The sequence below is a fragment of the Maniola hyperantus genome, chromosome 19, assembly GCF_902806685.2.
Source record: "Maniola hyperantus chromosome 19, iAphHyp1.2, whole genome shotgun sequence".
In the NCBI taxonomy this organism is placed as follows: Eukaryota; Metazoa; Arthropoda; class Insecta; order Lepidoptera; family Nymphalidae; genus Maniola; species Maniola hyperantus.
The window spans coordinates 1,603,489-1,626,422 of NC_048554.1; the positions used below are offsets into that span (position 1 = coordinate 1,603,489).

General features: G+C 38.6%; 2 protein-coding genes and 1 long non-coding RNA gene across 4 annotated transcripts in view; 1 reads left to right on the top strand and 2 right to left on the bottom strand.

Moving 5' to 3' along the window:
- The window catches only part of LOC117991446 (macoilin-1), a 41,293-nt gene extending 32,556 nt beyond the window's left edge, over positions 1-8,737 (bottom strand). For both annotated transcript variants that reach the window (XM_069504907.1, XM_034979044.2), the window contains exons 1-7: positions 8,486-8,737; positions 5,984-6,125; positions 5,109-5,235; positions 3,832-3,992; positions 2,720-2,830; positions 2,008-2,163; positions 928-1,120 (exon numbers count right to left, since the gene is read on the bottom strand). In XM_069504907.1, coding sequence (XP_069361008.1) covers positions 928-1,120; positions 2,008-2,163; positions 2,720-2,830; positions 3,832-3,992; positions 5,109-5,235; positions 5,984-6,125; positions 8,486-8,565 — 970 coding nt within the window. In that variant the 5' untranslated portion in view covers positions 8,566-8,737. The remainder of the gene's footprint in view (positions 1-927; positions 1,121-2,007; positions 2,164-2,719; positions 2,831-3,831; positions 3,993-5,108; positions 5,236-5,983; positions 6,126-8,485) is intronic.
- The window catches only part of LOC138403656 (uncharacterized), a 94,781-nt gene that overhangs the window by 40,983 nt on the left and 30,864 nt on the right, over positions 1-22,934 (bottom strand). The window lies entirely within an intron of this gene.
- Positions 15,288-21,733, top strand: LOC117991235 (recQ-mediated genome instability protein 1-like). Its single transcript, XM_034978800.2, has 8 exons — positions 15,288-15,343; positions 16,462-16,661; positions 17,213-17,406; positions 17,675-17,771; positions 18,388-18,500; positions 19,631-19,768; positions 20,130-20,989; positions 21,523-21,733. Exons 2-8 carry the CDS (start codon positions 16,570-16,572, stop codon positions 21,670-21,672), a joined length of 1,644 nt encoding a protein of 547 aa, XP_034834691.1. The 5' UTR covers positions 15,288-15,343; positions 16,462-16,569; the 3' UTR covers positions 21,673-21,733.

The window sequence follows — 22,934 nt, forward strand, 5'->3', positions numbered from 1 at the left end:
AGAGACATAGCTGCCTCGTTTTAACTGTGTCCGAAGTCAGAGCAAAGTCAAAGAATGCTCTATAGATCTCAGTCTAAAGGTCCGGGCTTTATTATGTGAGAGTACAAAAATATTTAAATAAATGTTCAATTGTTCATGTTTCTTAATGTTTTCTTATTTGTTAGGATCATGTATGTTAATTAAAAACAAAAAAGGCACTAAGCAAAATAAGAGGAAGAAAGGCAAAATGGAACCCTTATTATCACTCTCGAATGTGATTGTCTGTCTGTTGCAGAGGTTTTTAATGAAATGTGTAACGTAAGTAGATTTTGTAAGATACTATAACCTCAAAAGCCTGTCTGCTGTGCCACCAATAAAACGTGCATTTGCAATAAAAATTATGATTATGATTACGAAAAGCGTTTAGAATCAATTATTATTATTTATATTATTATAAAACATTTTTGATAGCTACTAGTTGCCTTTGCTTATTAGACCGGTAGTTCAGGCAATAAAGACGTCAAAGGAGGCTTTCACGACAAAACGTCAACGAAAGTTCTAATTTGGTAGATTTGGTGTCGAGAAATTATTCCAAGTTTGCGACCTTGAAAAATTTCCGCTCGCGGCGCCATACTGTAAAAATTGTACCGAAAACGAGTTTTACGAGAATATCTTCTCTTCAACGCCACCTAGATTAAAAATAGATTTACAAAAATTATAGAGCATGTGATTTTGTAAGAAACATGTATGCGATGTAAAGCTCACATTTCCATGGTATACTGGCGCCGACTCTGTGGTCTTTCTCTGAACTAAATTTAGAGTACATTAGTAAGAGGATGCAAATACCCTAAAATTTAGTTGTGCTCAGAATCAGTACCACTGTGAGTCGAGTCGACATCGAGTCTGTATAAAGTGTGAAGATCTTGAATCGACAACTCGTTGGCTTACCTTTACTGTGTTCATGTCTGTCGCCGTCCACAGGCGCGCCGGGCCCGCCGGCCGTGCCGTTTGTGTGTGAATGCGTGTGCGTGGTCGTGTTTGTGCTCGCGCTCGCGTTCGCGCTCGCCTGCGAGCTCGCGTTCGCTTGCGACTTCTCGCGAGCAGCCGTCTGTTGCGCTAAGTGCTTCTCTAACTTTTCTAACTGCAAGAGAAAACATAATAATTTTACAAAATATTAACTTGACGTATTTTTATTGCAACTTAAAACGAACAAACTAGATGGCGCTATGCAATCCTCAATCGCGCTAACAGAATTTTGCCTACGTCAAAATAGCTTAGTATAGTTATAGTCATGCCAAATTTCTGCCCGATCCGTCCAGTAGTTTGAGCTGTGCGTTGATAGATCAGTCAGTCAGTCAGTCACCTTTTCCTTTTATATATTTAGATTTTAAAGACTTCATTTTTTAATTTGTTCTACAAATATTCGAAATGGTAAATACACTGTGACCTAACTGCTGTACCACATTTAAAACGTGTATTCGCAATAAATAAATTATGATGATGATGATGAAAACGCATGATACCGTAGCCACCATGTTAATTCCAACTGTGACGTCACATGGATTGAAACTGTAATGTATTTCACTAAGACAACAACAATGCTTACCAATCCGTGTGACGTCATGACAGTTCATGATCCTTAAAAGATGGCGAGTAGCGTTTTCCCGGCGAAATTTGACATGCAAAACTGAAATGCATTTTTATTGCACTTTTCGATCGAATAAAATTTTTGTAATTTTTTGGTAGTTTATTATCACTTTAGGATCAAATTAGGACACTTTTCAAAAAAGGGGTATAGTCCCGCAAATCACTAATGCGCGTGGCCACCATTTTAGTTACGTCAGCATTAGACTGAAGTTTCGAGCTGACGGTATATTTTTACTCCGGCTGACGTCAAAATGACGTCATTTCGATGATAATGAGATATGGTTCCAGCGCCATAACAATTTGCGGGACTTATAAAATACGCAAGCAAGCTTATGCGACAAGGTCGTAAGTGTGCGGTATCCTCGCCCTCGGTTAGTTCACCTTAACATGTATGGGGTGGTCGGGCACGCACACGCCGTTGTGGTCGCGCGCACAGCGGCGCCGCACCGACCCGTTCATGTGCCGCGATTCGCTTGACGCAGGACTGTACTCCCCGTCCTCCGTCGGTTTGTTTTCTTCTTTACTGCTCGTACCGTTCTGCAAATTAGTGAAAATAAATAAAGAATAGTATCTTCCAAATTAAAAAAACCGGCCAAGAGCGAGTCAGGCTCGCGCAACGAGGGTTCCGTACTACATATTTCGTATTTTTTTCGACACTTTGCACGATAATTCAAAAACTATGATGCATAAAAAAAATTAAAAATCTGTTTTAGAATGCACAGGCGAAGATCTTTCATATGATACCCCACTTGATATAGTTATCTTAATAATATTAAAATATTATGAAAATACTAATTATTAGTTCATGACGACCATTAATTTTTTTTGTGTAATGTAACCGCAAATTCACGGTTTCCAGATTTTTCCCCTTATGTCTGCTATAAGACCTACCTACCTGCTAAATTTCATGATTCTAGATCAACGGAAAGTACCCTGTAGGTTTCTTGACAGACAGACAGACAGACAACAAAGTGATCCTATAAGGGTTCCGTTTTTCCTTTTGAAGTATGGAACCCTAAAAACCCTGTGATAGCCTAGTGGTTAGGACTAGGATGACTAGGGGCTAGAACCCAGAGGTGTGCGCGGGGCTGACCTGGTCCGGCGCGGGCTCGGGCAGCGCGTCCCTCAGCAGCTGGAAGTAGAACTCGTTCTCGGCGCGCACCTGCCGCTGGCGCCGCAGCCTCAGCCGCTGACCCACGTACGCCTGCGACCATCATTACTTTTTAGTTATCACTGACTGACTGACTGACTGACTGACTGATCTATCAACGCACAGCTCAAACTACTGGACCGATCGGGCTGAAATTTGGCATGCAGATAGCTATTGTGACGTAGGCATCCGCTAAGAAAGGAATTTTGAAAATTCAACTCCTAAGGGGGTGAAATAGGGTTTTGAAATTTTGTAGTCCACGCGGACAAAGTCGGGAGCATAAGCTAGTTGTGATATAAATGAAAAATGATTTCATCGTCACGCGCCATTTTGAACTCTATGTCAACTGGCATGCCAAAAGTACAGGTCACTTTTAAAATAAGGACTGATATGTATTAAGACACTTGTGTAATACTAAACTCAAACTCCAACTCAAATTATTTATTCAGAACTAGCTGATGCTGCGACTTCGTACGCGTGGATTTAGGTTTTTAATAATCCCGTGGGAACTCTTTGATTTTACGGGATAAAAATTCTATGTCCTTCCCCGGGATGAAAGCTATCGCTGTACCAAATTTCGTCAAAATCGGTTGAACGGATGGGCCGTGAAAGGCTAGCAGACAGACAGACAGACAGACAGACAGACACACTTTCGCATTTCTAATATTAAGTATGGATAGGTAAAATTTTACGCTTACTGATGGTCAAAATTTTAATTTGTAAGATCATATAGTAGTGATAATTAATATGTGCTTAAAACTAAAGCTACGAGGGTTCCAAACGCGCCCAGAGGGCCTAACATGCGCCCCGCGAGAAAATTTTGTCTACGCATTATCTCGTGTTTCTCCATACAAATAAGACGAGTATATAATAGAGCCTAGCAGGTCTACTAAAAACTGGACATATTTACGCGAGAGCGTCCCTCTACATGCTTTTGGCGCCTTCTTGACTCCTTACAAATTATTTATCTCTGTCCTTGTCCCGTTCCTTTCTCCCCTATATGGGACACACAGTGAGTGAGCCTGAGACAGGGAGATGATGGTGGAAACACGTACCTTAACGCCGAAGCCGAGCGACAGCGCCGGGTAGCCCAGGCAGTGCGCGGCGAGCGGCCGCCACAGCTCCAGCGGGCCGGTACGCGCCCGCAGCGCACCCTCCATGTATACCACCAGGCAGCATACCGCCACCGTCGGTAGACACACGCCCTTATCCGCAACTGCAGACAACATACTCGTTTAAGCAGTGTTAATTCATACAAGGACTCTACGCCATTGGCGCGAGTGGAAAATTCGATCCCAGCATTCCCAGCCCTTATTTCCAACTAGCTGATCCCGCGGCTTCGCCCGCGTGGATTTAGGTTTTTCAAAATCCCGTGGGATCACCAAGATTTAGGACTGCAATTCTTTGCAGTATCAGGGCTGACGAGTTGGGTCCTAGAGTTCAAAAAGTCTTTAATTGGTAAGTACCTTCAATATCAATTTATAACCGACAGTTTCTAAATCCCAAGACTAATGGGATGGTCAGGTTCCCTGCAGCATCAGAATTGAGGAATTGGAATATAAATATTTTATGGGACAATGTGGCTAATTCCATTGTACACAATCTCTAAACTAAACTAAAATGTCACGCCTAAATCTATTGCTATCCCTTTCGTAATGTTGCTTGCGGAAAAGGATGGCACTAGATTTAGGCCTGTTAATTTAGTTAAGTTTATAGATTGTGTACAAGAGAATCGGCCCCAAAGTCACAGTTTCTCTATTAATTTAATAAAAATACGCAAATCAGTTCAGAAATCTCAGAGATTTCGGTGTACACAGGTAGAAAACACAACTCCTCCTTTTTTGAAAGTCAGTTAAAAAGTAGCCTATGTTACTCCTTGGTTAATCCTCTACTTGTCTGTGGAAGTCCCGTCAAAATTGGTTCATTGGTTCTCCCGTTCCGAAGATTAGCCCGTTCAAACGTACTGTTATAAATTTATGCTTAATATCTATTTAAGTAATCTGTAAAAAATTGAAATCCTATTGGCCTTATTTTCAGTCTGTTATTATGTAAAATTATATTGTATATATCGCTGTTGATTGCAAAAAACTAATAAAATAATCAGAAAAAAATAATCAGACACTTCAATTTTATTTATTAGTATAGATAATCCTGGGATAGCCCAGGGATTTTGGATTCCTTATCCAGCCGCCATCCGTCACCCTTTTTATACCGTCAGTCCATCATGCCGGAGGGAACCCCAGGCTGTGCTATTACTATTACTAGAATATTATTACTAGTACGTCATAATACAATCAAGCAACAAACTCTATGTAAACAGAGTAATACTCACATGTGTACCACACGTACTGCACCCACACATAGGTACTGGCAGCGAAGAATATGTACTGCAGTGGTATAAAGAAGAAACATATCAGGTCGGACATCAACGCCAGGCATATGAAGAATACTGAGAATGCCTGTAACAAACATAATATAAAGTGCTTTAAATTCTTCTTTTACATTCATATAGTGGTTCTTTAGACTTATTAGCTTACTAGCTGATGCCCACGACTTCGTACGCGTGGATTTAGGTTTTTAAAAATCCCTTAGGAACTCTTTCATTTTCCGGGATAAAAAGTAGCCTATGTCACTCTCTAGGTCTTAAACTATACCCATGCAAAAAAATCACGTCAATCCGTTGCACCGTTGCGACGTGATTGAAGGACAAACCAACAAACAAACACACTTTCGCATTTATAATAAGGGTGCTGAATACTGATACTCGCGACTATGTGGACTACTCAAATTTTATTCCTTTAGAGGTTGAATTTTCAAAAATCCTTTCTTAGCAGATGTCCACATTATAATAGCTATCTGCATGCCAAATTTCAGCCTGATCCGTTCAGTAGTTTGAGTTGTGCGTTGATAGATCAGTTAGTAGGAAATAAATAATATATTAGCTAAGTCTCATCACAGATTGCACTGTACATCATCAACTACAGCTGTTAGAAAGTGTTATTTCTTGTACGATGGTACAAAACCCTTCGTGTGCAAGTCCAACTTGCACTTGACCGGTTTTTTAAAAACCTAAATCCCCCTAGACAACATTGGGGTATGGTTTACTATTTTATTAGTATTAATTCTTACAAATATAAATATATAGTAATATATAATATAAGTTAGTATAGTATAAGTATAAGTATAATATAAGTTGTAAATACTTACAATTCCATGATATTTAAATGAATCATAAATTGATCTCAACATCATCCAAAATGGCCACAGGAATTCGAATCTGAACTCCAACATGTGGTCCGCTAGCACGACCGTCACCCACAGCATTACGAATTTCAGGTACAGGAGAGAACTGCAAAAATTACGAATTTCAGGCACAACACAGAACTGTAAATTTTACGAATTTCAGGTACAACATAGAACTGTACAAAAAATTAAGAACTTCAGGTAAAACACATAGATTAAGTGCCTGAGAGGGCCAAACCTTCATTATATTATAAAAGCTGAAAGTTTTTCTGTGTATTGTCCCCAACACAGGGAGGAACGATCCGCAACTATGAAGTTGGGATCATGGTGGCTTTGGCAGATAACAGATAACAAAGGTGTAAAAATCTTGTCAAACTATAAAGTGTTATTTTTGTATATTTTCTTTGGAATAGTATTAGGAATCACATCATACATTGCCAGACATTTAGGGTTGTGGCAATCCTCTGCTAGACACCCATAAACTTTAATAAATTGTTAAAGTTTAAAGGTTGCTACAATACTAAGCTAGTAGACTGACAGACAGACACTATTTCACATTCATAATATTAAATATGGAAAAAGGAAAAGGTGACTGACTGACTGACTGACTGACTGACTGAATGACTGACTGACTGACTGACTGATCTATCAACGCACAGCTCAAACTACTGGACGGATCGGGCTGAAATTTGGCATGCAGATAGCTATTATGACGTAGGCATCCGCTAAGAAAGGATTTTTGAAAATTCAACTCCTAAGGGGGTGAAATAGGGTTTTGAAATTTTGTAGTCCACGCGGACGAAGTCGCGAGCATAAGCTAGTATTAAATATGGATTCTTTTTCGGTTTAGGTTTTTTTAAATGTGTGTCCGCTTTTTGTCCTACAACATGATTATCTAAGTTTCGGTTTAGGTATATAATTAAAAAGCATTTTCCACCATAGTTTTTAAGTCTTTCAAGTTTTAATAGATCTAAAAATAAAATTATACCTAACTTGTAAGTTAAATGATCAATTGTTTACCTACAGACTGGTGTAGAAGGTAATTATATTTCGTATAACAAGATAATTACAGTAGGTATAATGAAAATTATACTGACTGAGATTGATAACAGTAAGAGCCGCCACTTAAGAAATAATAATATAATATAATTATAAATGTCATCAATTTGTAATTAACAAAGGTTTTGTAAAATCTATTTCTTAGTTTAGTTCAGTAGTACTTACTTATGTATAGAAAAGATTGTCAATTCACACAATGTATTCCAATTATTAATTCTAATCACGCAGCTTTTATAGCACATTACCATTTTTAGGGTGCTGTACCTCAAAAGGAAAAAGGGACCCTTATAGAGGATCACTTTGTTGTCTGTCTGTCAGTCTGTCAAGATAACTACAGGATATAGCAGACATAAGGGAAAATACGGAAAACCGTAAATTTAGGGTTACATCACACAAAAAAAATTAAATTGTGGTCATGGACTAATAATTAGTATTTTCAATTTTCGAAGTAAGATAACTATATCAAGTGGGGTATCATGTGTAAGGGCTTTACCTAAGCATTCTAAAACAGTATTTTATTTATTTCTATGCATCATAGTTTTTGTATTATCGTACAGAATGTCGAAAAATACGACCGTAGTACGGAACCCTCGGTGCGCGAGCCTGACTCCTTAAGTAGGTATCTATTATATTTCTTTTTATTATTATATTAGTGAAAAAATTACTTTTACAATGTATTAAGTAATATTATTGAAACTTAATTTTTGAAATGGGTTTATGGTTGTTGGACACAATAGCTTTTGATGTGCCATCCCAAAAGCCAATTACGCATCAGGTGACCCCAAGAGCTTGTGTTTAATTAGCTCAATGGCTAAGCTTAGCCATCTAGCGAGGCAATAGTGACAGAGTATTGGGCAACATGCCCATTAATCACCACTTGGACTGTACTTTTTGTAAATTTAAATTTTTTGTGGTAAATAGTTTACAGTTTTAGTTTTATGCAGTTAAATACTTTTGTAAAACAGATGGCGAGGTTTGAACAGAATATTTATTAAGTACATAGTTCAAACAAGAATGAGGAATAAGTAAATAAATGCATAAAAACTGTCTGTTAACATAGGTGAATAAACAATTTGAGAAAATTGTGTTGTTAGGTGTATAAACAATCATTTAAATTGGTACTTTTAAATTAATATAAGGACTTGTGCAAAGATATAAAACGTAATACTTAGCCACATTATGACTCAGCCATTATTACATGTATAAAACACATGTTAGCTGTTTATTTGGATTATTTTTCCATTAGCAGATGTGAACTAAGAAACGCCAGACGGTCCTCCCAACCTGCACATTCTTATACCCACTGCATATTCTTAAAGTCCAATTTAGTTAACTGAATTCTTTCTCGCATCATAAATTTTATCGTTCTAATACTGTTCTGTACTAAGCAAAAGCTTTTCAACTCACTTTCCATACATTCCTTCGGTGATTTTTGTGCGCTTTATAGGGCGCCGCATCTTGCCAGATTCGGCATTTCGCCTCTTCATATTTTTTCCTCCACTGTATTAGTCACGAATACAGGCTCTCGGTTCACAACACTTATTTGGGAAGCATTTATGAAAAAAATGCTTCCCAGGATAGTGGGTTTTGTTGTCAATCGGCCTATTGTCGATTTACGAGGGAGATGGATAAAAATTGAAATTGGCAAGCTCTTTTTGCGTCACGGAGTAAATGATGTATTCTTATTCTTATTCTATGGGTCATACAAAATAGTGATGTTCAGTAAAGTACCCTGTCCACAGAATACATTACCCTGTCACACCCTGTAAACGGTCAAACATGTTTGTCAAATATTACGCGTAGATTGAGTAAAACAGCTAGATTAAAATACTGAATAGATAACGATAGCACGACGTAACGATGAATAACACGACAATTACCATTGTTTAGTAGTCATTATACGCCATAAGTTTGCTGATATTATTCTTTGTATTCTTCTGATTGTTTTATATTTGCTTTAAAGTTATTAACGGTTGTACGTGGTGTTTTATTGATTATTGTTGGAAATTATGTTGATATTAAAGTAAAGGTTCGTACGCACCTAAGCGGCGCGGCGCGGCGCTTCAGCGAGCTGCACGTCGCGGCACAGAGCGTCAAAATATCATTTCTATCATTTTGTATGGCGCATATCGCACTAGAGCGGCGCTGCACAGCGCTTCACCGCGCGTTGCCGCGCGGCACGGCTGGAGAGAATATTTTGAAGCGCAGCGAAGCGACGCGCAGTGCAGTGACGCTAGTGCGACATACCCAGCGGCGCGGCGCGGCGCTTCGCGCTCCTACGCGAACGGGTATAAAAGTGACGCGCAAGTGACGCGAGGTGCCGCGTACTGAAGTTGTAGTGCGGTAGGCACCGTCGAGCGGCCTGAGGTGACGCGTTCTGCAGTCGGACTGAAGCGCCGCGCCGCGCCGCTCAGGTGCGTACGAACCTTAAATTGGATTTAGCTGTCTTGACCTTGTATTTTTAAATATTTTCCACTTCTGGGTGCTAAAAATATAGTTAATCATGAAATCGTTGCTTGCTAACTAAAAATTATCAATTCGTCATCAGAAATTCCCGAATACCCACGGCTTAGGAGTTCAGTACCTTGCAGCATCAGGATTGAAGAGTTGGGATCCGCAGTTCAATGGTGTGGTCTATGCTTGATACCAAAAATAATATTGCATCTTCCGCAGTTCCTGAATCACTATAGTTTAGGAGTGCTGTACTCTACAGTATCTGGGTTGAGGAGTTGGGACTTGGAGTCTGTAGCATACTATCGTTGCTTGGTACCTACAACATAAATTCACTATGAACACTTCCTGAATCTTGTTAACTTAGACGAGCAGTAACCCTGCAGCATCAGGATTGAGGAGTTGGATCCAGAAATTTTTATGGAACCACCACCAAAACATTTTGTGTTTGTGTGTTTAAAAAAAAATTTGCGAATCGTTCCGTAGTGCAGGTATACATATTAATCTATGACGTAGTGATAATGTACTAATCATTCTCTAGTAATATAGTAGATAATCTATGGTACTAATGTACTGTAGAAATAGTTCGTCACTTTGCAGTAGATGGCGCTACTTCGGAGAATTATTTGGGTCTCTCTTATATTAAGAGATAAATTCTACGATTTTGCTTGCTCCCTGGACTACGACGGCTTCGCTTTTCTCACTTACGCGCAAACCTCTGGACACTGATCTGCCTAACGATTAGAACTATGGTTGCTTCTGAGAGAGGTTATTTTGTTGTGTGCCAAGATAGGTAAAACTCGTAAGTAATCAACTTATAAATTATTATTTAAAGCAAAGATAATTAGTCTTCATCGCCTTCGTGTCAATGCTAAAAACTCTGATGCAGATTTCCTCACGAAAAGAGGACTGTAACTCCTCTTTTGTTAAGAAACGTTTGATATAGGTATTAAAAACTTATTAAAAACTTGAGTCCATCGGTTAAGCTACTGGTGGTTAGGGCTTCATAGTAAGGTAGCTCCACACTATATTTGCTGTCTTGAGTACGTCTCCTTCTGTATCTGACCTTTGGTCTAATAAAAGCTTCATTAAATGTTGCTCTTCATTATTTATATTATAAACTAGCTCATGCTCGCGACTTCGTCCGCGTGGACTACACAAATTTCAAACCCCTCTTTCACCATTTCTTAGCGCTTGCCTACGTCGTAATAGCTATCTGCATGCCAAATTTCAGCCCGATCCGTCCAGTAGTTTGAACTGTGCGTTGATAGATCAGTCAGTCGGTCACTTTTCCCTTTTATATATTTAGATAATATGTAATTTTGGATGTTTGTTACTCCTCCACATCACAATTAAAGAAACAATTTGGATTAGGCTAATTAGCAACGGAGATGGTATATTATGCGGGATGCACCAATTCTAAAGTCCTCGCAGACAAAGTCATAAACAGAAGCTGGTAGTAGTACTCATTGATGATGATGAATTATGCAACGGTATGTGGTCAGTTTTCACAATTTTTTTTTCAGGCAAAGATGATACAGTTCTTCGTTCATTTCCCAATCCTGAAAAAGAAATGGATCGGTATCTTGCGTGGACTGGAGCTGTTGGACTAGACACATCTTTGGTTCCTCACTATGTGTATCGAAACCGACGAGTGTGCCATGCTGATTTTGAATTGAAATTTTAGATTTAGACGAAGGTGATATAATTAAAATGTTGGCATTTAATCTATTTAATAAAATAAATTATAAAAAACTGTGTAATCGCTAAACTGTTTAAATTCAAATTCCATTGTCTCCAAAGTAATTTCTAAAAGTCAAATCAATTAAAATTTGATTTTTGGAAATTACGTTGGGGAATAATATTATTTAAGAAATATCCTGAGGAGCGCGATTTTTGACGGGTTTAGTCAAAGTCAAATGATTTATTCAAAATAGGTAATAAATTACTCTTATTGATGGTCTGGTATGGTGTTAGATTTGTAAGATATAGTGGTGATAATTATTACGCAAACTTAAAACTAAAGCTACGAGGGTTCCAAACGCGCTGGTCTGAGAAGAGCCCACAACAAACGTGACGTCACATATCGCTAGATGGCGCTATGCAATAATTCTCAGAGTTAACTCTATACCCCTATATTTAATGTATTCTGTGTTATATACCAACACAGAGTACTTTTTACATATGGTATACCAACTTATATACCAATGCAGGCCTTAAAGGACTGTTATCCAGGGCCGTAAAATAAATTTAAAAAAAATATATATACCAATGCTCTTTGATTGGTGGCAGTGGTGGCCAGGGTCTTAACCATAGTAGATAATCTATGGTCTTAACAGATAGGTAGTGGATAGAACTAATGTTGTTTAGTATAAAAAATCTCCATAATTTTAGTTTGTGCAATTAGAACTAGATGGCGTTTTATCAAAAAAAAAAATACGGTGCGACAAGGCTATCTTGGCGCGTGGCGAAATCGGAACTAACGGTGCCGTCAAGTGTCCCCTTTGTTCTTGTTTGAATATTCTAAGCCTTTGTTCTCCAATAGCGCCCCCCTGTCAATGTCAATCAAGTGGCAAGAGAGCCTTGTCGCACTGTAGTCTGGTATCTCTACGACTTCCCATAAAGCAAATTAAGAAGAAGAAGAAGATCTCTACGACTCAAAAAGTTTTATTTACTACTAGGTGCTACTAGCCACAGGACACTATTACTCCTATGCTACTAGCTGAAGCCCGCGACTTCATCCGCGTGGAATTAGGTTTTTAAAAACACTGAGGGAATTCTTTGATTTTCCGGGATAAAAAGTAGCCTATTTCACTCTCGTGATCCATCCATTCAAGTGTACTGCTGGGATATTCACTTATAAATTCATGCTAAATTCAACATAACCTAATACCTATAGAGAATGCACTACAAAAATCATGTGTAAAGAAAAAAGAAAATTTAGTTTTAAATAATAAATTACGGGTTTTGTTTTATTACCTCAACTTTTAGTACTGAAAGTACTTCTTTCAATGTATAAAATAATAAATTATGCGGCCGAACTAAGAATAAGACTGAATTTCTGCCTTATTGCGACGTGTATCTACCTAAGCAGGATTATAATTTTTGATTCGTATTTTCTTTGAAGTCACTACCTATAAAAATTATATATGAATCAAACCTGCACACGTGTTATACCTGTTATACGTATAGCTATATAGTTGACCTTAAAAAACTAGTATCCAAGGCCGGAAAAAATTAAAAATAAATTACATACAATAGTTACCTACTGCAATTTGGGACTCGAAACAGAGAGGGAGAAACACTACTGCAATCGGCATCTGCCTTTGACATGGTCATAGTAAATACATTTTTTGAGAAACGAGACCAGCATTTAATTACTTACCAAAGTGGCAACCACAGATCACAAATAGACTATTTTCTAATTAGCAGGAAAAATCTTAACACAGTGAAGGACTGTAAAGTCATACCGGGGGAACCATTAGCATCTCAACACAGACTTTTACTAATGGAAATGAAAGTAAAGGTTCAAACCATCAAGTCCAAGCCTAAAACCCTGCCTAAAATAAAATGGTACATGATAGAAAAAGAGGAGTGCGCGATAGAATTTCAAAGACGAGTGGTAGACAAAATGATTGAAATGGATGGTGATTTTCAAAAGAAATCGGTGAATGAGTGCTGGAATGAAATGGCTTCATTTATGAGGAGTGTGGCAATGGATATTTTTGGTGAGACGAAGAATAGAAGGCGGATTGACAAAGACACCTGGTGGTGGAGTGAGGACGTACAAAAAGTTCTGAAAGAAAAAAAAGATGCCTTTAAAGAGTGGAAAGGAGTGAGCGATAGTGACGTAATTATGAAACAAAATAAAAGGGAAGTATATATGGAGCGTAAAAAGAAAGCTAAGAGAGCTGTCGGTATCGCAAGGGGAAAGGCACAAGAAAAATTGTATAGGTCTCTTGAAAGCCCCCAAGGCCAAAAAGATTTATACCGACTAGCAAGAGCAAGAGAAAAGAATGCAAGGGATATTATTCACATCAAATGCATAAAGGATAGTGAAAAGAAAGTTTTAACAAATGAAGAGGACATAAAAGACCGTTGGAGAGAATATTTTAGAAAGTTAATGAATGAAGAGAATGAGTGGAGTGGAGAGTTAGATAATGTACCAACTAACTTGGGTATGGTAGAACAGGTGAGTATAGATGAAGTAAGAAAGGCAGTACAGAGTATGAAAAATGGTAGAGCAACAGGGCCAGATAGTATACCAGCTGAAGTATGGAAGTTCCTAAAAGAAGATGGATGGAGCTGGCTGACTTTATTCTTCAATAAGCTGTTGCATGAGGAGGAGATCCCCGAAGAATGGTGCAACAGTTTGTTGGTGCCCATTTACAAAAACAAGGGTGATGTACAAGACTGTAACAGCTATCGAGGAATAAAGCTCATGTCGCATAGTATGAAGATTTGGGAAAAAGTGATAGAAAGGAGACTGAGAGAGGAGACTGAGGTCACACAAAACCAGTTCGGGTTTATGCCCGGTCGAGGTACCACAGATGCAATATTCGCACTCCGTCAACTCTGCGAGAAATACAGGGGTGCACGTAGAAACCTGCACATGGTATTTATCGACCTGGAGAAGGCATATGATAGAGTTCCTCGTGATGTTTTGTGGTGGGCTATGAAAGTAAAGAGAGTGCCTGGGAAGTACGTGAGGCTTGTGAAAGCGATGTATAGACGAGCAAGCACAAGGGTCCGGTCAGAAGCTGGAGTTACAGACAGGTTCAATGTGGAAGTAGGTTTGCATCAGGGATCGGCTTTAAGTCCTTACTTGTTTGCCCTGATAATGGATGCTCTGACGTCAAACATACAGGAGCAGGCACCCTGGTGCATGACATTGTGCTTGTCGGAGAAGATGCGATCGAAGTCCAGAACAGACTATGTAGCTGGCAAGAGAAATTGGAAAGTGTTGGCCTAAGGATCAGCCGGACTAAGACAGAACATATGTTCTGTGACTTCGGTGGCCCCTCCAGTTTCTCTGAGATTGCTCTAGATGGCATAACCTTACCTGTTTGTTCCAATTTCCGGTACCTCGGTTCGCTCTTCCAAAACGACGGTAATATTGACCGAGACGTGAACAATAGAATGAATGCGGGATGGATGAAATGGCGACAGGTCTCAGGTGTTACATGCGACCCGCAAATGCCCCTTAAACTTAAGGGGAAAATCTATAAAACAGTCGTTAGACCTGTCACATTGTATGGTTCAGAATGTTGGGCGGTAAAAGGGACGGATGAAAGGCGAGTACATGCGACTGAAATGCGAATGTTGAGATGGATGTGTGGTGTGACAAGGATGGATAAGATAAGAAATGAATATATAAGGGGTAGTTTGAAAGTAGCGCCAGTGGTAGAAAAGATGAGGGGTAATAGGCTGGCATGGTATGGGCATATAATGCGGAGGGAAGAAAGCCATGTCACTAGAAGAATGTTAAGTATGCATGTGGAAGGAAAAAAGAGGAGAGGACGACCAAAGAAAAGGTGGATGGATTGCGTGAAAGAGGATATGCGTGAAAAAGAAGTGGATAATACGTTGACGAATGACAGGAATGAGTGGAAGAAGAAGACATGTTGTGCCGACCCCACGTAGCGTGGGATAAGGTAAGGAAGAAGAAGAACAGTTACTGCAATTAGAAACAGATGGCGCCACTATGAAAGATTAGCTGACGTCTCTATACCAGTATATATAATGTACTCTGTGGTGGTGGCAATTGGTATATTCAACCCGTATATTCAATGTACTCTGTGATTGGTATGATTGGTGGCCGCCAGCAGGGTCTTAACAGATAGAACTAATGTTGTTTAGTATAAAAAATCTCTATAATTTTAGTTTGTGCAATTAGAACTAGATGGCGTTTTATCAAAAAATAAATTACGGTGCGACAAGGCTATCTTGGCGCGTGGTGAAATCGGAACCAACGGTGCCGTCAAGTGTCCCCTTTGTTCTTGTTTGAATATTCTAAGCCTTTGTTCTCCAATAGCGCCCCCCTGTCAATGTCAATCAAGTGGCAAGAGAGCCTTGTCGCACTGTAGTCTGGTATCTCTACGACTTCCCATAAAGCAAATTAAGAAGATGAAGAAGATCTCTACGACTCAAAAAGTTTTATTTACTACTAGGTGCTACTAGCCACAGGACACTATTACTCCTATGCTACTAGCTGAAGCCCGCGACTTAATCCGCGTGGAATTAGGTTTTTAAAAACACTGATGGAATTCTTTGATTTTCCGGGATAAAAAGTAGCCTATTTCACTCTCTAGGTCTATATCTATATCTATACCCATAGACTATATGTATAGTCTATAGTATACCCATGCAAAAAATCACGTCAATTCGTTGCACGTTGCGACTTGATTAGAGGACAAACCAACAAACAAACACACTTTCGCATTTATAATAAGGGTACTATAGCAACCTTGAAATCCATGTTTGTGCCACATTTTTGTTTACGCAGTGTTACTGCATCCGTGATCCATCCATTCAAGTGTACTGCTGGGATATTCACTTATAAATTCATGCTAAATTCAACATAACCTAATACCTATAGAGAATGCAGTACAAAAATCATGTGTAAAGAAAAAAAGAAAATTTAGTTTTAAATAATAAATTACGGGTTTTGTTTTATTACCTTAACTTTCAGTACTTACTGAAAGTACTTCTTTCAATGTATAAAATAATAAATAATGCGGCCGAACTAAGAATAAGACTGAATTTCTGCCATATTGCGACGTGTACCTACCTTTTGGATCTTAAAAAACTAGTATCCAAGGCCGGAAAAAATTAAAAATAAATTACATACAATAGTTACTGCAATTAGAAACAGATGGCGCCACTACGAAAGATTAGCTGACGTCTCTATACCAGTATATATAATGTACTCTGTGGCCGCCAGTGGCCGCCAAAATAAAATTAAGTGGATGTTTTTGTGAAAAAATGTTAAATTAAATGTTATTTTCATATTCAATTCAATTAAATCGTTTTATAAAAGTATGACCACAATGTCTACAACCGCCATACTGAATTCTGTTCGGAATTTTTTGGCTTCACTTTATATGCTAGCTGATGAAGATTGGATATCAGGGTGAGTGCTGGGAAAACTTTTTTATTACAGCTTTAAAGCAAAATTTCGCCAGCACGTCTCTTTTAGAAAGAGGTTTTGGCTTCGTAGAGCGTTGTCTTAAACTTCGCACTTCAGCTTCGCAACCCGTTGAGCTATTTCGGTTACTCTAGTTCTCCTACGGATCTCCTCATTTCTGATTTGATCACGTAGAGAAACTCCAAGCATAGCTCTCTCCATCGCCCGCTGAGTGACTCGCTTTCTTATGAGGCCCATAGTTCTCAACATGTCTCAGATCCATGTCATCAGATCAATAATTAGCATGGATTATTATTAGATTTAGAGGACATGATATTAAGCTACAATATCAATTATTGCCATCATCAAATCCATTAAAACACTTTGTGACCAACAGAGTTGTTCACATATGGAATATTGCCTAAGGATGTGGTTATGTCAAGTTCTGTTAACCAGTTCAAGAATAGATTGGAAAAACATTTGGAAAATTCGAAGCACTTCTGATATAGACGCATCAGCGATAGCTGCTTAGTCTATTAAAAAAAAAATTATTACAGATGTGTAAACTATTTCATGGAGGAGAGCGGCTGCACGGACATAAAAGAGATACAAAGCCAGGCCAAGGAACAATGGTTACTGAACAATTTGACAGACATATGTCCTGGATCGCTGCCTGCCAATCTGAGCTCCACGCACAAGACTTGTTTGATTGGTCGATTTGTGTTGCAAATCAATGCTGTCTGTGATATTGGTTAGTATTTCAAGAATAACAGAAAAGAGATATTCAAATCTAATCACAATTTATTTATTTCATGAAGGAAAACTAGTGTTTTTATGCTATTTGTATTTTTTTGGGTTCCTGAAAAATTTCATGACTCTAAGTCAACGGGAAGTAGGTAGTACCCTGTAGGTTTCTTGACAGACAGACAACAAAGTGATCCTATAAGGGTTCCGTTTTTCCTTTTGCGGTACGGAACCCTAAAAATTTCTTTTATTTCTCCTATTGTATTTATTTTCAGGTACTCCTGCCTACCAACAGTATTTGAAACTTCAGAAAGTTAATACAGAAAACATTGACGCCACTACCAAGTTTGATGATAAAGTCCCAAGTCATAGGTGATTAGTAATTTTTTCAACTACCAAATTTTTGGTATTCCATACTTAATTCCAGCTGCTATAGAATATGACTGCTACAGCCTACTATTTTTACTCACGATCAACCCATTACCGGCCCACTAGTCTGCCACGCTGGCCCAATGCAAATAGGCAAACTTCACACACCTTTGAGAACATTATGTAGAACTCTCAGGCATTTAGGTTTCCTCACAATGTTTATCTTCACCGCTAAAGTAAGTGATGTTTAATTGTTTTAAAAACGCACATAACTCCGAAAAGTTAGAGGTGCGTGCCCGGGATCGAACCTCCGACCGAAGAAGGCGGACGTATTAACCACTACGCTATCACTACTATTGCTACTACTTACTATGAACTTAAATTATTGACAAAAGATCATGCTACATTCTTAAATGTAGACTGAGCCACGTACAGTACGCGGCCAAAAGGAGATAGTACCTTGGGAGATAGCAAATTTGTAGAGCACTGTCTCTGTCGTTGAGACTGACAAAACGTCATATAGGTTTGAGTGACAGAGACCTTGAGAGACCAGAGAAAAGGACACTTGCCCACTGCTTTATTATTTTTAAAACTATTTAACTTTGCTTTGTGTTTTCAGGATGATAAAGTTGTGCATGACGGACGGCAAGCAGGAGGTAGCTGGCATTGAGTATAAGCCAATGAGAAACTTGAGTCTCGACATTACGCCGGGGTGCAAAGTTTTGATAAAAGGTATATTTTATTTTAGCGTTTAAACTATCGTGTGATGTGATTCCTCATTTCCTCTTCTTCTTCCTTACCTTATCCCACGCTACGTGGGGTCGGCACAACATGTCTTCTTCTTCCACTCACTTCTGTCGTTCGTCAACGTACCTACTATCCACCCTTTTTACACGCATATCCTCTTTCACGCAATCCATCCACGTTTTCTTTGGTCGTCCTCTCCTCCTTTTTCCTTCCACATGCATACTTATCAATTCTTCATGTGACATGGCTTTCTTCCCTCCGCATTATATGCCCAAACCATGCCAGCCTATTACCCCTCATCTTTTCTTCTATCCATCCTTGTCACTCCACGCATGTAATTTTCCAATATACCTATATCACTGAAGTCCCGCGGGGTGATTACGTAAGACTTTGCAGTAGTGACAGCAACGCGACAGCAGTAGCAATCCGACAGTTCATTTGCTATCTTCTTCTTATTTTGCTTTGTGGCTATTGCTGTCTCTCTCTAGCCGGACGTTTGACAGCAATGATCGCGAGATTTACGCCTATAGCAAGCCTGTCGCGGGATACGTAATCACCCCGCCAGTGAAAAAGGACCCTGGATGGGTTCGAAATTAGTCTGGCTAACGTTGACTAAACACGTGAGTAAACCCAGTGTGATATATGTATAAAAGGTATGTTGTATCAGCCACCCACACTAAGCCTGGGATTATTTTACTTGACTGACTGACTGACTGGACTGAACCGGTCCAGACCCAACAGGGATGAATCGGGCTGAACCAAATTGGGTAAAACTGGACTAGACCGGATACGTTCGAGCTGGACTGAATTAGACCAAAGTGGTCTGACCGAAATGACTTCAATCGAAAATTGTATACATTGTGACAGTACACGGCAGAAAATAATGTATATCGACCTTATTTTTTATAGATTTATTAATTAATTTATTTTGAAGATTCTGTAATTTTATGTAAGTAATTATTAATTTAACTCCACTTAGGCGAAATATTAAATAATACGTCATATACCATTAAAGTTATTTGTAGAATTTATAAAGCTCTTAAACTGATATTCTAACTTTATGTCACCTGCGTTCTCATGAATAAATTATTATTTGTTTATTTATTTATTTATAGGTCCAGTGGAATGCCGTCGCGGCATGCTGCTGTTAACAGAAAGCTGCATAGAATTGCTCGGTGGTGAAGCGAGCGACCTGAGCGATAACACACAGGCCTGTCTCTTGTCTGACAAGTTGGGATTACCCGTCGCACAAGGTAACTTATATTCATCATCATCATCATCGTCAATCGATAAACATCCACAGCTAGACTTAGGTCTCTTGTAGGGACTTCCGTTCATGATGATGACGATTCCGTTGACGATGAAGTTGATTTGACCCTATATTCGTAAATGTTGATTGTGTAAAGAATATATAAATAATACTTTAAATAAACTAATTCATAGTTTATTTAAAGTATTACAATTGCGTTGCTCAGTAATTAATTTAGATGGTTGTTATCTAAATTAATTACTGAGCTAAATATATAAAAGGAGAAAGTGACTGACTGACTGATCTATCAACGCTTAGTTCAAACTACTGGATGATTGTGTAATATTTAATCTATTTAATTTCAGAAACGAATTTAGATTCAACGTTGAACCATCCAAGGAACACAAATATACCAAGTCCACACACTCAAATGCCCCCGCCAATAAGTGAACCAGTATTGGAGCCAACGTTTGACCAAACGTCCAGACCAATCGCCCGAGTGACGGGCGTACAAGTCTCAAACTTTGCGGACGACGACATAGACTTTGACGAACTCAATGCTATTGAAGCACAGTACTGCGAAAATCGTATGAAACGACCCTCAGAAACGAATATACACAATCGAGAAAAGAAATTAAAAACGAATCCTACACATAGTACAAATAGAGTTCAAAATCCTTCAAACGAAACCAACTCTACAAGTAGCACCAATAAGATTCAAAATTATTTTAAAATGAACCCTACGCTACCTACAAATACAGTTGAAAATCATATGAAAACAAACCCTACACTTACAGGTGTAAATACAGTCGAAGATTATCCTGACGATGCAGACATGTGCTTCGAAGATGAAGACTATTTGAGGGAAATAGAAGCTAAGTTAGACGCAAAAGAAAATGAATTCAGTTCGCATATAACTAAAGTCCAAATTCCAGTGTCGTCGGAACCGTTTGTTTATATAAAACAGATTGAAAATTTGAGTGATTCTATTAAAGTAGGTAGGGTTTTCAAAGTCAAAGGGCAGATTCTGAAGTTACTTTCGAAGTTGTCAGTCAGTAAAGAGGGTTGGACCTTAAGGTGTACCATTGTGGATGGTACGGGGAGCCTAGACGTGGACTTTACGAGTGATGTGCTATCCAAATTGGTCGGTTATACTCCACAAGAGATGATCCAGTTGAGGAAACAGATCGGTAGAAAACCAGAGATTAGGGGGATGTTTGAAACGGTAAGATTATAGAAATAATTGAATCGTCAACAAGTGCCTTATAGCACAACTAAATAAAAAATGCGAAAACCGTAAATTTGTGGTTGGTGGCCCTATGGATAGCGCTGTCCGTCATTAAAGGTAATTTGATAGATCCAGCCGCGAAAATTCAAATTTTAGTTAGTTTTTCAAAAATAGTAGACTAATCATACATCGAAGGCTTATGGTAATGAGTTTTGCGGGCATAACATTTATGCATCTACATGTTTTTCCATATAAACTTTGGTCAAAAATACTCATTTATATCACATATTTGTGCAAATCTGGGAAAATTCAGAAAATTATCATTCAGGAACAAATATGAACAAAATGAGTATTTTTGACCAAAGTTTTTATGGAAAAACATGTAGATGCATAAATGTTATGCCCGCAAAACTCATTACCATAAGCTTTCGATGTATGATGAGTCTACTGTTTTCGAAAAACTAACTAAAATTTGAATTTTCGCGGCCGTATGTATCAAACCACCTTAATTTGCAATGTTCTTCTTTCAGGCGCTACAGCAAGCTAAGATCAAACTAGAAGTGTTATATTGTATAATAGAGCTAACAATGTTGGAGACGCCCAAAATAACTAGACTTATACCATTTGAAGATTTTCATGTCGACTCGTTGAAGAGCAGACTGCAGGCCAGTGGATTATAGCATAGCATACATACTATGTAAATTGTAAATAACATATTATTATTAAAGTTTATGGACAATCGTTAAATTTATTTGTGATTCTACATATATAAAAGGACAAACTGATGCCCGCGACTTCGTCCGATTCGATTTATGATTTAAAAATTCCGTTGAACTATTTGATTTGCTGGCATTGACTTATATATTACTTCGTACGGACAGGGCTATTGAACAAACAAAATGGCACCGATTCAGTGGTGCTTTAGCACCAATGCTACCTCAGTGACGTCTGGATTTCAAACGGGTCGTTCATTAGTATCTAAGAGGTGGCGCTGATTTATTTGGTTCCAAAACCGTGAAAAATTTTGTTCGCTTGACCGTATCTTGTCATTTATATCGATGTTTGCTGGGATAAAAAGTAGCCTATGTCGTCAACACAGGTCTTTAACTATACCCATGCAAAAAATCACGTCGATCTGTTGCGACCTGATTGAAAGGACAAACCAACACTTTCGCATTTATAATAATATGTAGTGATGTATTCGTAATAATTATTCCCTATATAAAAATGTACCTACCTACTTATCTGTTTGTTACCCATTCGATTGAGTACAAACTTTGTACAGTTGTTGTTGGCACAATAGGTAGCGAGCGCAGGGGTCGCTACCAATTTATATTTTTATATTGTATGAATAAAGATTATTTAAAAATATTTGTATATTATTTTTTATTTTCGTTCTCTGACGAAAGTTCTTAAGAGTTTATACGATAATACATATCACAAATTCTCATTCTGAGGGAGACCAAGGGCGATTGTCTAAAACATGTATCAATCATTATTACAATCTCAATTGTTCCGATTGGCTGAATTTGTGCGATTCTTGTTGCAACAATGCATTGTTGCCAATAGTGAGCGAGCGTTAACCAATCAGAGATTATTGCGATCGTGACATTGTAGCTGTCATTCTCCCGCAATCGCGCAGCAGTGCTCGGTATGTGATGTATTCTGACATGCGACTGCGGTATCGTCTCTTGCGAGTAACGCCAATGTATGAAGCGCCAAAGAATTTCGCTTCGATGCGCCTCGGCTCTGCCATAGTTTTTTTTTTTAAAGAATATTAGCCATGTTAAATTACTAATATTCCCCTTTCCTCTCCAACTAAGCTTGGACTCAACTCAGGCTTGTGCTAGGAGTAGGTACGACAATAGTGCAACGGGCGGGGTTTGACCCGTCGACCTTTCGGTTTTCAGTCCACTCCTTTACCGGTTGAGCTATTGAGGCT